At 43.6% G+C, this 13,210-nt stretch overlaps 1 protein-coding gene across 3 annotated transcripts in view; it reads right to left on the reverse strand.

The window, feature by feature from the left end:
* Positions 1–1,140: 1,140 nt before the first annotated feature.
* Positions 1,141–13,210, reverse strand: part of PCNX2 (pecanex 2) — a 150,673-nt gene continuing 138,603 nt past the window's right edge. For all 3 annotated transcript variants that reach the window (XM_042808635.1, XM_042808627.1, XM_042808618.1), the window contains 5 exons: positions 11,623–11,853; positions 11,001–11,275; positions 9,868–10,040; positions 5,445–5,893; positions 1,141–2,816 (listed from right to left, as the gene is read on the reverse strand). In XM_042808635.1, the coding sequence (XP_042664569.1) occupies positions 2,643–2,816; positions 5,445–5,893; positions 9,868–10,040; positions 11,001–11,275; positions 11,623–11,853 (1,302 nt within the window). In that variant the 3' untranslated portion in view covers positions 1,141–2,642. The remainder of the gene's footprint in view (positions 2,817–5,444; positions 5,894–9,867; positions 10,041–11,000; positions 11,276–11,622; positions 11,854–13,210) is intronic.

A 13,210-nucleotide genomic window follows, 5' to 3' on the forward strand; every position in this document is an offset into this window, starting at 1 on the left:
TGCTATCTCCAAAATCATGTAGAAATGCAACATTGAGGAGAATTTCTGCTGCCATCTTTGGTTATCGTTTGTTGTTGTTTTTTAATTGATACTATTAGTAATGGCCCCTCTTCTGCTTTTCAACCCCTCTGTGCTACAGTAACACCTTTAGCAAAAAGAAAACCTGTATTAGGATACTAAAAGAACTCACTTCTGTTTGAATTCCAGTCTTGCTTGTGTGCTGTGCCTGCACACAGAAGTTAGGAGTTGCCTATTCTGACAGCTGCCCTGCACAGCAGGAGCCTGAGCCTCATTGCACCTCGTGTCCTCCAGGCCCTGGTTGATTTACCTCAGACAGGAACTGTGAGGTGGTTGTTTTTCTTAGGGTGCAGAGAGGCCATGGATATGGGTGAGTCTCTTGAAGAAGTGGTGATGGTGGAACGTGTCACCATTGGTGTCAAGTGAATGCAGCCAGAAGAAGGGCAGCTGTTTCTCATGTGGTTTAGTTTGCTTGAAGTAGATGCACAGAATAATTTTGGTTGGTTGAGACCAACAGAGTTGTTTTTGATAGAAGTTAATTCAAGTTTTAGTTTGAGATTTGACAATCATAAGCCTGGGTGAGGCTAACCTGGGAAAGCTTAGTGCTTTCTGCAGCTATTTGCCCCAGTTCTGCGCATAACAGCCCAGGAAGACAGTGTTGGTGGCTTATCCCAGGAGACTGCAAAGCCCCTAAAGGAGAAATAGGGCTGGTGCCTGAAACTGAGAGTCCCCTACCTACACCCATAACTTCTTTGTCCTGTGTAATGAGTGCCAAGCACGCTGCCAGCAGGGTGGTGGGAGAGGTCGTATCTGCCAGAAGTGGTCAGAAAGGAGCAGCTGTATTCAGGTTCTTTTCCACATCACATGTGGAGGCTGCAGGAGGCAGCAGCACCGCCTGAGCTACACTGATGGCTGTGTGTCTCAGGGAATACATGGTATCAATCTGCTTTTGTGCCTGTAAACGCAAGCAGAATGTTGCTTAGATTATGCTGAGCATTATAAAGAACGAATTTGCCAAGATCTACATGAAAGAAAAACAATAGATTTCTCCATTGCATAACAAGTAGAAAGTGAAAAGAATTCAAAATAAAAGAGGAAACTGGAAAACTGCTGCCACGCAAAGCATATTTGGATGGTTTTATTTTCACTTGCTGTTATTTGGTTCTACTGCTTGTCATCTCAAGCGTGGCACGCTAGGAAGCTCGGAATGCAACAGCGTATCATCTAATGCCAATGACCCTTAGGTGGGGCATCTCTCGTTAAAGCTTCCTTGTTAATTGGGACAGCCTGGCTGCACATTATCATGAGGAGAATTAGAAACAGTCCGTGGTAGTTACAGTGAAGAGGGACAGCAAAACACAGATAGCTGCAAATTTTTTAATTAAAAAAAAAAAACAAACAAAACGCGCATGTGTTTATGCCCTATATTACATTAAGGATTTGTTGTAGCCTTCTGGCTTCCAAAACAGTCATGCATTCCTGTAAATCAGTATTTCTCAAACTTTGTGAAAGCACAGTCTCTCTTTTTGCTTCATCTGTCTTTATGCAACTGTTAAACTGGCAGCAGCTCAGTTTCTCTGGGGGAGGGAAATTGGAGCTCTGTGTAATTACTGGCTGCACATGTTTATGGACACTGAGCTGTGTCCAGCAATTGAAGGCATCGAGCTGCTCCCTGCCCAATACAAACGCAGACAGTAATTACAGCCTGCTTTGCACTTTGCTGTCCTCGGGGGGAACTCTCCCGGGCCCTTTTGCATCTCCCAGGAGAGCTGGTTGCCTGCAGTTTGAGAAACACTGTTGTAAACCAAACAGGAGCATGAGATTATACCTAAGAGCAGCTGTTAATAGAGAGCTGCTTTCTTTGCAGATAAGGTGCACCGTATGCTTTGTGAAGGCTTTCCATGCACTGGCTACTTTCTTTCTTGCGCTTGACTTTTATTAATGTGTTTAGCAAGGTTCGTTCACACAAAGTTTCAGTATAGCTGCATGCAGTATATCAGTCTGTGTGATGCTATGTTGCTATTCATAATTACCACCTGCATAACGTGTCGGAGGAAAATAAAGAGATTTGCTGTTGGGGAAGAAAAATCAGATTTATGTCTAATGTTCCAGCACACGTTGTACTGTCCTTGTACGTGTTCACTGCTTCTCTTCAAAGCTGTCTTTTGTTATACATTATATATCAAATGCCAATTAGTTTGCATGCAATCAGCTGTCTAGCTATGGCAGGAAAGATGTCTCGTGTGCTTTTCACTAAGTTGTGTTAGTATCTTCTATTGTATTCATTCATTCTCCACCTGTTACGCTTTATTTTGTCACCACTCGTGGGTCAGTGCCTCTGCATGGGAAGGAATGTCACACAGGTTGTGTTCATTGCTGTAGGATTTACAAGAACCTGAGATGAAGTGGCACCATGATTTTTAGAACATCTTCCAACCCTACCCATGCCAAAAGCCTTTAACTGAAGAACACGTGCCCTGTCATATTCCAGCTTAAAAGTTAGAAAAATAAACGTTTGGAGGTTACGTGTTAAATCTGAAAGAACATAAACCCACCTGCAGCTCCCTGACTTAACTCTGTCTCGAATTCTGAGAAACGTGTGGCCCTCGCGCTACCAATAATCCTTACTGCTCCTCAGACAGGCTTTGCTGGGAGGCTGTGTCTTCCAGGGCCATGTCTTCCTGGCTGGCCCTTCGGCACTCCAGGGTCTGATTCATGAGTATGGCATGGGACAGCCCTTGCTCTCGGCGCGGTTTCGATTCTGTCGCATCAGTTGCATCGCAGGTCTCGGTGAGCTGCTGCAGAGGGAAAGAGGAGTCAATGAGCTCAGGAAACAGAATGTAAGTAACACTTCAGGTTTTTTTTGAAGTGACGGGTGAAGAAGTTAAGAATTGATTTAAGAATGTCGTTCTGTGAGACTGCATGGGATTCTTAACATGCATAATTCACAAGGGACTTCTGAAGACTGAACAGGTATTTGTAATGCATACATTTGGAAAGAAAAGCAGAGGAGCTAGAGGTTTAGTGCCACAGATGTACAAGCACAGAGAGCTGTTAAGTACTTTGGATTGAAAAGGACTTCTGGAGGTCATCCAGTCCAAACCCCTGCTTCAAGCAGGGCCAGCTTCTAAGAAGTGAAATCGGGTTAGTCTGGGGCTTGTATAATACACCAAATTTTAAATCCAACTCACAAAGGAACTTTTGCCGCAGAACTGGAATGCAATTACCAGCCTGCGAATGTTATGCACACCGTCACCTCACTGTAAGAACTCCATCAGTATGAAAGCTTTCCAGAACCACGCTGTATTAAGGTGTAAGTCAGATACCTCCGTAGTACTTTCAATCAAATAGGTGCCTGGACTCAGAGCAGTTACTTTTTGGCCAGAACTCACCTCATCTGAATGTAACTCTTGAGGTGTATCATTCAAGGGTGTCAGTGGTTGGCAGAGACTGATGAGTCTCCAAGAGGAAGATTTCCTCCTGACAGCAGTAAGGATGAATTGGATTGTCCTCTCTGCTGAGTACAGAGGCAACACCTCTGTGACCTACTGAGACTCCATACCCAAATGCCACGTCTTAAAGGTAGATGAGGTGAATCACTTCACTGTTACTCACAACTGCACACATGCTGAATGCTTACAAATTGCCTTGGAAATTGTTGAGAGTTGGCATTGTGCCCTGTCGCCTGATGTGTTCAGCTGTACACATTTCTAATGCTTATTAGAGTGCTGAAGCAGGATTGGACCCAGGTGAGTAATATTCAGTCAACTTCTCTTGAAACTAATGGCAAAACCTCATGAACTATACCATACATGGCATTTTTGGGTTGAGAGCAAAATACACACAGACTAGGGAGCTTTTTTTACTTGTGATTTAGAGAAGTCTTTGAAAATTGGGGAAGTTGTATACAATTCAGAATATTAGAAGAAAAGTAGTTTGGACTTTCCATATCCTCAGTTTTCCTGTTCACAGAATCACAGAATGGCCAGGATTGGAAGGGATTCAAGGATCACGAATCTCCAACTCCCCTGCCACATGCAGGGCCACCAACCTCCCCATTTAATACTAGACCAGGCTGCCCAGGGCCCCATCCAACCTGGCCTTGAACACCTCCAAGGATGGGGCATCCACAACCTCTCTGGGCAGCCTGTGCCAGAACCTCACCACTCTCTCTGTAAAGAATTTCAACCTCAATCTTCCCTCCTTCAACTTAAAACCATTTCCCCTTATCCTCCTGTTATCTACCCTTTCAAAGAGCTGATTCCCCTCTTGTTTGTAGGCTCCCTTTAGGTACTGAAAGGCTGCACTGAGGTCACCCCGCAGCCTTCTTTCTTCCAGGCTGAACAAGCCCAGCTCCCTCAGCCTGTCTTCATAGGGAGGTGCTCCAGTCCCCTGATCATCTCTGTGGTTCTCCTCTGGACCCTTTCCAACAGCTCTCTGTCTTGTACTGGAGGCTCCAGACCTGGATGCAGAACTGCAGATGGGGCCTCACAAGAGCAGAGTAGAGGGGGACAATCAGCTGCCTGTCCCTGCTGGCCACCCCTCTTCTGATGGAGCCCAAGATACCATTTTTTGCTGCCAATTTCACTTCTATTTTGATAGGCCAAATGTCAAAGTCGGTCTTAATTACGTTGTCAGTCAGCCTCTAGTTGCAGCCCTGCCCTTTATCTCTGATTCATCTTTTCATTTAACTGCTCTTTAGAAGAAACATTTCAAAACACAGGAAAGCAGCCCATGGCCATCAAAGTGAAAGAAATACATTTCAAGAGACAATGAAACAGTAACACTACTACATCCCTTGAATTTTCCAGGGCAGATGAATTGAGGGGAGCTGAACTGGAAGCCTACTGGGACGAAGGCTGCAAGTTATTTCTGTGTTCTGTTTTTCTGTTAGAAAATGCTGATTCACAGAGCATAAGCTTTTAGTTTCCTTTTGGAAATACTTCCTACTGACTTCCTTTGCCTAACCCTTTCAGCGACAAGGTCCAAAGGTCCTAGATTGCATTTCAGGTCAGAGAGGGTAACAGAAAAAATGCAGTGGGAGCCATTCATTTTTGTACAAATAATTCAGTCCTGGGTAAGCAAGCAGGAAAGGAACTGCTTAGTCTGCTCATGATAGTACTTATCACCTAAAACAGAACTGAGTCTATGGTATCAGTGAAAAGAAAAGGCACTTTGCCCCAGGCTGGATTCTAAGGTATGTTTTAAACAGCCAGCTTACCCTTACTAACGAATTCATCACTTGTAACACACACATGCAGTCTCAATTTCATTGCGATGCAAAATTTAAATACCAAAATCTAGAAAAGACTGTTTTCTGGATGTGAGAAAGAAGAAACCAAACAATGGTGAAGATGTTACAGGGACCTGGCAGTGAACAGCACAGCAGCTCGTGGTCAGCGCTGCTGTTAGGGCTTCCGCCTTACCCGAGTTCCCTGACTTGCTGCTCTAGCAGACGGACCCATGGCGATGTTCATGCTGCTGGACGACTGGGTGTCACTGGTGTTACCTCCATCTGCAGCTGAGAGCCCAGAAATCACCAAAGCACTTGAAAAACTTCTCTTGCCGAACAGCAGGCTGAGAGTGGAGCTGGTGGACGAGGCCAGACTGGACCTGAGCATCGCAGCAGCTCGGTCCTGCACAGTCAGCTGGCCAGCAGTGGGAACGGCAGGGGACTGAGAAAACACAGACGTGGCCGAGTTGTGGAGTGACAGCTGGCTGCTTGAGAGCCGCTGGGCGATCTCGTGGGCAGATGTAGATGTCTGCATGAAAGGCTGGCGGCTTTCTGCGATTGGTCCAGAGTGACTTGAAACAGGGGGCCTTTGGTTTAAAGCAGCGTGTGCCTGGACAGACTGACTCCTGTGTTTCCTCCTGCCTTTAAAAGAAAGAGTAATAAATATCTTTAAATGCTGCCTGTAGTGGCATCCTGAGGAAATCCATGCTATTGACAATGTCCTGTGCGCATATATTACTGTTGGCATATGACTGTGGGATTTATCACTACAAGAAGCCTAGAATCACAGGCACGAGAAGTTGTTAAACCCAGGAACCTTTCTTTTTTCTCCACTGTAGTGGTTCAGCACTGGGTCAGGAGAGAGGAATTTGGGCCAGTTCTGCCATGCACATCCTAAGCTGTACTGTGTGCACTGTTCAAGCACAGCATTGCTGTGGCTCCACTCTCCCTTGATAACCACACTAAAGGAGGGGATGCTGACTGTCCACCTTACATCCATCCTGTGCAGCATCTCAGCACACCACTGTTGTACACAGAGCATATAAACTATTCTGCTGTCTGGGCAACTTCTATCTTCCTATACGTATACCTTCTCCACACACTTCTTAAAACATTTACATCAACTATTGTAATGCAAACAAAGCATTTCTGTATTTCTTATGCTTGTATATATGAATTGGCACAGAATAAAAAGTAAACCAGCTCATAGGCCAGTGAACCCAACAGGTGGCATGCAGCAGGTTGGCACTACAGCTCCCTACAGAGTTTTTTGCTTCTGCAGACAGACCAACCCAGGCTTAGGCAGCCAACACCCAGTCACGTGAGGCCCTGCCTGGCTTTTCCTTTCCAGGAAACTCAAGACACTAATATGAGCTGATGTTTGGATTTTCTAGCTATAGCTGTGGGGTAAAAGGCTAAAGGCAGAAAACCTGTTGAGATCCACCAAGGAGAAGCAAGTCTGGCAGGCATTTCCAGGTTGGTGGTAGTAATATCAGAATTATAGAGGGGAGGGAAGCACTGGAAACCCTCCAAATACTGAAGTGCTGCAGCACAAAGCAGCATACATCTCACACTGTCTCAGTGAACTATGATTGCTGAATTCAAGGATTCCAGTGACACAGAATTTCACACCCGAGCTATTTACACCTTATAGCCATTTTACACCCACAGGTCTGCCTTCCAAGGTTGGGATTACCCCAGTTTTTCAGATTCCAAAGCAAAGAGAATTGAGGCATCCTGACACAGAGTCAGATGGCAGAGCTTGGCCGTAACCTCTCTGCAGCCATTCAGCTGGTCTAAACCCTTGGTGGTTTGGCAAGCACCAGACACTTTTCCATCCTGTTTACAATATATCATTATTTCTACTGTTACACTCAGAGCAATAAAAAAATAATTTCTGAAAATGGCATGTGGAGCAGCATCCCTGACAATGAAAGCCTTGTGGTCCATGTGAGCAGTGGGACAGATGCACGTGGCTCTCGCTGCAGCTCTCCTATGTCTCTGTGCTCCAGCTGTGACCAACAGGCAGACACCGGCTGTGAGCTGCGGGCTTTTAAGGATCAGGGGTTTCCTTAAGCAAGTGCTGTGGTTTCTACATCTGATGGTCATTTTACTAAGTTACCTTCTTAAATGAAAAGCATGGATTGGAACCGAGGGGCTGCGGTGCGTGTTTGTGCAGGGGCTCATGTGGCCAAACATCTGTTTGTGATTTACGCTTCCAAGCTGACCGCTGCCCAAAAGCATTCAGTGCTCATCCCAAATGCAGTGGTTAGAGCACTGGACAGGGGACCACCCGTATCTGCACAGAAATAACTCTGTCCCTGAAAGCAATTAGGAAACAAAGGCTGTTCCGCAAACCGCATCGTGAAATAAGGATGCTCTGGAACAGAACCCCACACGTTCCCAATGCTCCCCATTTTTGTCACGCTTTTAAATAGAGCTTCAAACACATTTTGTAGATTCAGTGGCACTGGGCCACAAAATGAAACATGAAATACAAAAGCATGAAACGCACTCAATTCATACACTGTGAGACTAGAAGGGATCACCGCCATATGGCATGGGCTGAAGATCTTCCTGGAACTAACCACTTTTCAGAAATGCATCCAACGTTTGCAGTCATGGAGAATCTATCTTAATCTATAGTTACTTATTACTCTATTTACTCTCACTGCTAAAAAATGACCACTTCAAGTTAGAATTTGTTCAGCTTTGTTGCTCCTGCTACAACCAGCTGTCTTTGGTCACCTGCTGTTGCCAGGTAAGTACTGGCAGACTACGATCAAAGCAACTTTTACAATATGAATTGCTGGAAAGCTTCTAATCTTTCCCTACAGGACATCTCCCAGATTTTTTATCTTTTTTTTTTTTTTTTTTTTTAATCTCCTTCCAAATCATACATGTTTTTAAATCAGGGCACCAGGATTATGCATGGGAGGCCACCAGTGTCCTGATGCACAGTCAGACTAACACAGCTGTGTTGGTCACATCTTTTTTAAGATCTGATGTACAGTAAGTTTGCTGCTAGCGCTCTCGTACAGCCTCACGGTCCTGATACTTCCTGAAGATCAGACAGAGCTGGCTTCTTAACCAGCTCTTTTAAAAACCATCTTGAATGAGAGCTATTTGGATTTGTTCAATTAAGCACATGGCTTTGATAGCTGCTCCTTAATGTTCTTTGTAGCTGAGAGGATGCAAGGAACTGCTTCATGATCAGACCACAGATCACCTCCATTTTCTTGAATAGAAAACAGACACATTCTTTTCTACATTACTGACAACTCTGTCTTTCTATAGTGAAGACTCGAGACTGCTGTTACAATTTCTTTTGTTTCTAATGTTCTTAAAAAAGAAACAGCACCAAACAGCCTTTATTTTTACTGTTCCTAATGGTGTTAGACAGAACATTCATTTTCTTTTTCTCTCACCGTCTCTCAGGACTGAATTCTGGTTTACCTTTGCTGTTTTCCATTTCCTTGCATTTGTTGTGCATTTCTTCATTTTACCTGAAAGCCAGGTAGCTTTTCTTAATTAAGTGTGACCACTCTTAACTATGGTTTTCTGGATACCCAATACATCCTTTTAAGCAATTCACAATTAATTTTCATTATTGCATGGTATGCTCGGGATCGTTATTTTACAATTAAGTTTGCCATTCTGATTACTGCAGTGTCAAGTTATAAGTATGCACATGGGGATTGCTCTAAAGCTAGACTTAATTAAAAAGCAGTAGTTATTTTATCCTTACGACACGACTCATATTCACAGCAAGATTTTCTCTGGTCCTGTCCATTATTTCTAATGATGGGTCAAAATGATTTAACAAGAAACAAACAGGTGCTAGATCCCTCTAGTTCTCCTCCTTAAATGACACAGTAATACCACAACTTGTATTGTAAAGTCAATTAATTTGACCTTTCAGCAAATCCCTATCCCTTAGGGAAGATCTCCCAGTGACCCAACTGGCAAACTTAATGGGTATTCCTAATGTGAAGGCCAGCAGTTCCACCGCGTGAACACATCTGAAGCACTTTTGAATCCACAATTTAATATAAAAAGGGCTCAGCTGTTAAGTGACGGAATGATTGGCAACATTTAATTTTCTCCTGATAACTGCTCTATTGGCATACTAAGTTACCTGCTATTTGTTTATTCTCCACATGCACTAATGAACAGCCAGACTAATTCCCACAACAAACTGTCACGCTCCTTCTAAAATAATGAAGATTTTTGCAGACTTCTCAGTTCTGCTGTTCCCAAAAACAGTAAGCACAGGCTCACCGTGCAAAGTGAATGGGCATCATATGTGGACTCCCTCCATCTGAATTTCTCATACTGTAAGCAGTATCTCCCACTCCGAAAATTAGACATGAAGTAACCTGACAGTGAAATCTCTGGTGAGCCACATGAAACACATTAGCTTTATGCTCTTGTAGTAAATACCTGGAAGTGTATCAGCTAAGACATCTCCTACACATGCTTGGTCTCTAGGAAAGCCAAAGATTGGTCTTCCTAAAATTAGTTTTTCACTGGATATGTGAGAGCCCTGAAAGCATCTGCTCATTTGGCCCCTGGTGAGGAAACTACAGAAAAAGACAAGTAAATTGTGCAAATACCTGCACGCTGGTGGGCCTCTTGCGATGAAGGCTGCAACTGAGGGGTTCCATCTCTGGTGTGCTGCGAGCTGCTACTCTGGCTTGAGTTACCTGTGCTGCCAGATGCTCCTCCAGTATCTGCTTCTTCAACGTTGCCTCTGTCATGGTGAGCTGCATGACAGTCCTTACGCATCCTATTTGCATGAACAAACACAGAGGTCAGTCTATATGCACAGAGAACTTGTGCTACCAATGTTAGGTATCCCCACAATGTATAATCATACTTTCTCATACAACTATGAGTCTTTCAGCACTTTATGGCATGGTAAGTTTAGTTGAGACATAACTGTGTGTGATACAAACCAAAATCGTTACCCAACTTTGGAGACTAGGAGAAATGTTATATTGATGTTTAAAGAACATTTTGCATGGAGCCGCCAAGTCATAAAGAAGCGCTCAGTGGGAGTGACCTGCACACTGGGAAACTTTCATATCAAGCCACCAGACTTAATCTTAGTATTTTAGCATTGGCCTTAGCAGTCAAGCTGGCTTCCATAAAGCTGTCCTCTATTTCTCAGCCACAGCAGCAGAAAGACAGGCAGAGAGAAAGAGACACATAGCCCTGTTACTGTAGGAAGAGTTCACACATGAATGAGAAACAGAAGGTGTCATACCTGCTATGCGAACCTAGGGGAAATCAGTCAGTTTTGGTGGATTGTAAGTACATTTTTAGATGTGCTTTGGACATGAGCAATGATGTGGAGATGATGATCTATATTGACAAAGTTGCGGCGCATAACCCATCGTAACCATCAGTGCATTTCCTCATGTTTTGACACATCACTGAGTTACAGAAAATACACCTTTGTTTATGGGGCATAAAGAGTAAAATTTCCCCAGAAAAGGGAAATGCTTGTACTGATAAAGTGGTTTGATAACAAATCTTGACAAACATAGAAAATTTTAATTAAAAGGAAAGAATAAGTTAATGAACTTGCTTTCAGCCATATCTGTAGGGCTATTTTATTACATCTTGAGTTAGGTGCAACTGCTTTACTCATAGATAACAATATGCAATTACTCCCTTAACAGAAAAATACAGCTGAACTAAGACTACAGGGTGTCTATCTGCAAGACCAAAATGTAACACCTACCTTAACCATTTGGATCTGAACCACTTTTTAATGTTGTCCAAACTGACTGGTCCCCCCCATATGTTCCTCAGTTGGCTGTGTGTCCCAAGGTATGAGGTGGTTAAAGGGGAAACATACATTGGATATCCCAGTGGCTGATCACATGAAGAATTAATTAAGTTCCTCAAGACCTGTTTGTTGTTCTGGATGCTCCCTCTCTCTGGGTTACGATTGCGCAAGAAGATTAGTTCCTGCTGCTGCCCAGCCCACAGTCCTCTGACACACTCCTTGTTGACCTACAGGTAAAAAACAGTGTGGACCATGTAAAAACATTTCAGATACAGAATTACATAATCTCTGTAGAACAGTAGTAGTAGTTGCAAGCATCTTTATCTTGTATTTTTGTACCAACAGGTTTGATAAAACTCATGAGCAATTACTCCCTGGATAAACCTGGGATGTTATTTGTGATGAACAAATACAAGTGTGGAAAATAAAAGTGAAATGAACAGAACTCTCCCCCGGCCTCTAACTCCTTCTCTGATAGCTATGATCAACCCCTTCTTTTGGCTAGAATACTCAGAAATGATATTTGTAACTATAGACCTAAGTTACTGCAATAATAGAAAGATGATTTGTTTACCTTGATAACCTTGAAGCTCAAGTAGCTTTTGTGAAGCATGATAACTTTATATTCATCCGCTCCTTCATCTACCACATGCCTCAGGGTCAGCAGCTCTTCTCTATTGGAGAGGACAGCACTGCGCCAGGCTGGGTCACCTTCATGGCAGATAACAACCTTTTCTTCAAAAGATTGGATTGCTTCATACAGGACTGCTGGGTCCTCATACTCATCCGGGCAGGTGAACTGGTCCTGGTAATACAAAGTAGTACTCAAAAGGTCAGGACTTTTTATGAAAATATAAAAATTATTAAAAAGAAACAAAAACCTAGGTTGTTTTGTTTGTTTGTGGACAGTGCCAACAGTGTTAAGTGCAAGGTCTTCCACCTGGGCTGAGGCAATACCCATTACCAATACAAACTGGGGGATGAAAGGATTGAACACAGACCTGCCAAAAAAAGTCCTGGGAGTACTGGTAGATGAGAAGCTGAACATGAGCAATGTGCCCTCACAGCCCAGAAAGCCAACAGTATCCTAGGCATCATCAGAAATGTGGCCAGTGGGGCAAGGGAGATGACCATGCCCCTCTGCTCTGCACTGGTGAGGCCTCACATGGAGTACTGCATTCAGATGTGGAATCCTCAGTATGGGAGAGACACAGACCTGTTGGAGTGCTCCAAGATGACTTGGGAGCGGCCTTTTGATATCTAAAGGGAGCTACAGGAAAGAAGGGGGACAGATTCCTTAGCAAGGTCTGCTGTGACAGGACAAGGAGAAACGGCTTCAAGCTTAAAGAGGGTAGATTTAAGTTAAACGTAAGGAAAAAGTCTTTCACAGTAATGGTGATGAGGCACTGGAACAGGTGGCCCAGAAATATAGTGCTTACCCTGTCCTTGGAGATTTTCAAGGCAAGGCTGGATCAGGCACTGGGCAACCTGGTCTAGCTGTGCATGTCCCTCTTCAATGCAGGGGAGTTGGACTGGATGGCCTTTAGAGGTCCCTTCCAATTCTAAGGATTCTATGACTCTACGAACTCTACTCCCTGCTCTTACATGACTGTCATTTGACACAGCATGTGTTTGAGGTAGAACAACCATAATATAGAAAGGTACAATTTTTATTCTAGCAAAACCTGTTCTGATCTCACACCTCCACTGAACAAAGAGAGAATGAGAGCTTATCCACTGACAAGATAGAAAACCATGGGAAGCAGAGCTCTTGGGCAAGCTGGAGGGAGATGAAAATTGTCTGGGGTGTCCTACAGTGTTTGTTTTTTTTCATACGTGTAAAACTACAACAAAATGACTGACTATGAATCCATCAACAGATACCACAATATCACATTACTTTTTCAGCTGTTACATGCCCAGTGACTACAGCCACAAAATTATTTTGTCCAATTTTCTTGGGTTACTTCACAGCAGTTCCACTTTAGTTACATTCAGAACAATTATAAATACCATGCACTAGCAAAGTGTATGAGACTAAATAATACACCAGAGAAAGGATAAAATCAATTCCAAGCTAAACAAGCATTGATCTGAAGTAACTTGTAGTGACTTACGTGGAGGTGTGCTGAATTTTTGCAAGTGGAAACAGAATGGGGACA

Source organism: Centrocercus urophasianus, unplaced genomic scaffold, assembly GCF_019232065.1.
Source record: "Centrocercus urophasianus isolate 14NV4802_14NV808 unplaced genomic scaffold, USGS_Curo_1.0 seq_10, whole genome shotgun sequence".
Classification (NCBI taxonomy): Eukaryota; Metazoa; Chordata; class Aves; order Galliformes; family Phasianidae; genus Centrocercus; species Centrocercus urophasianus.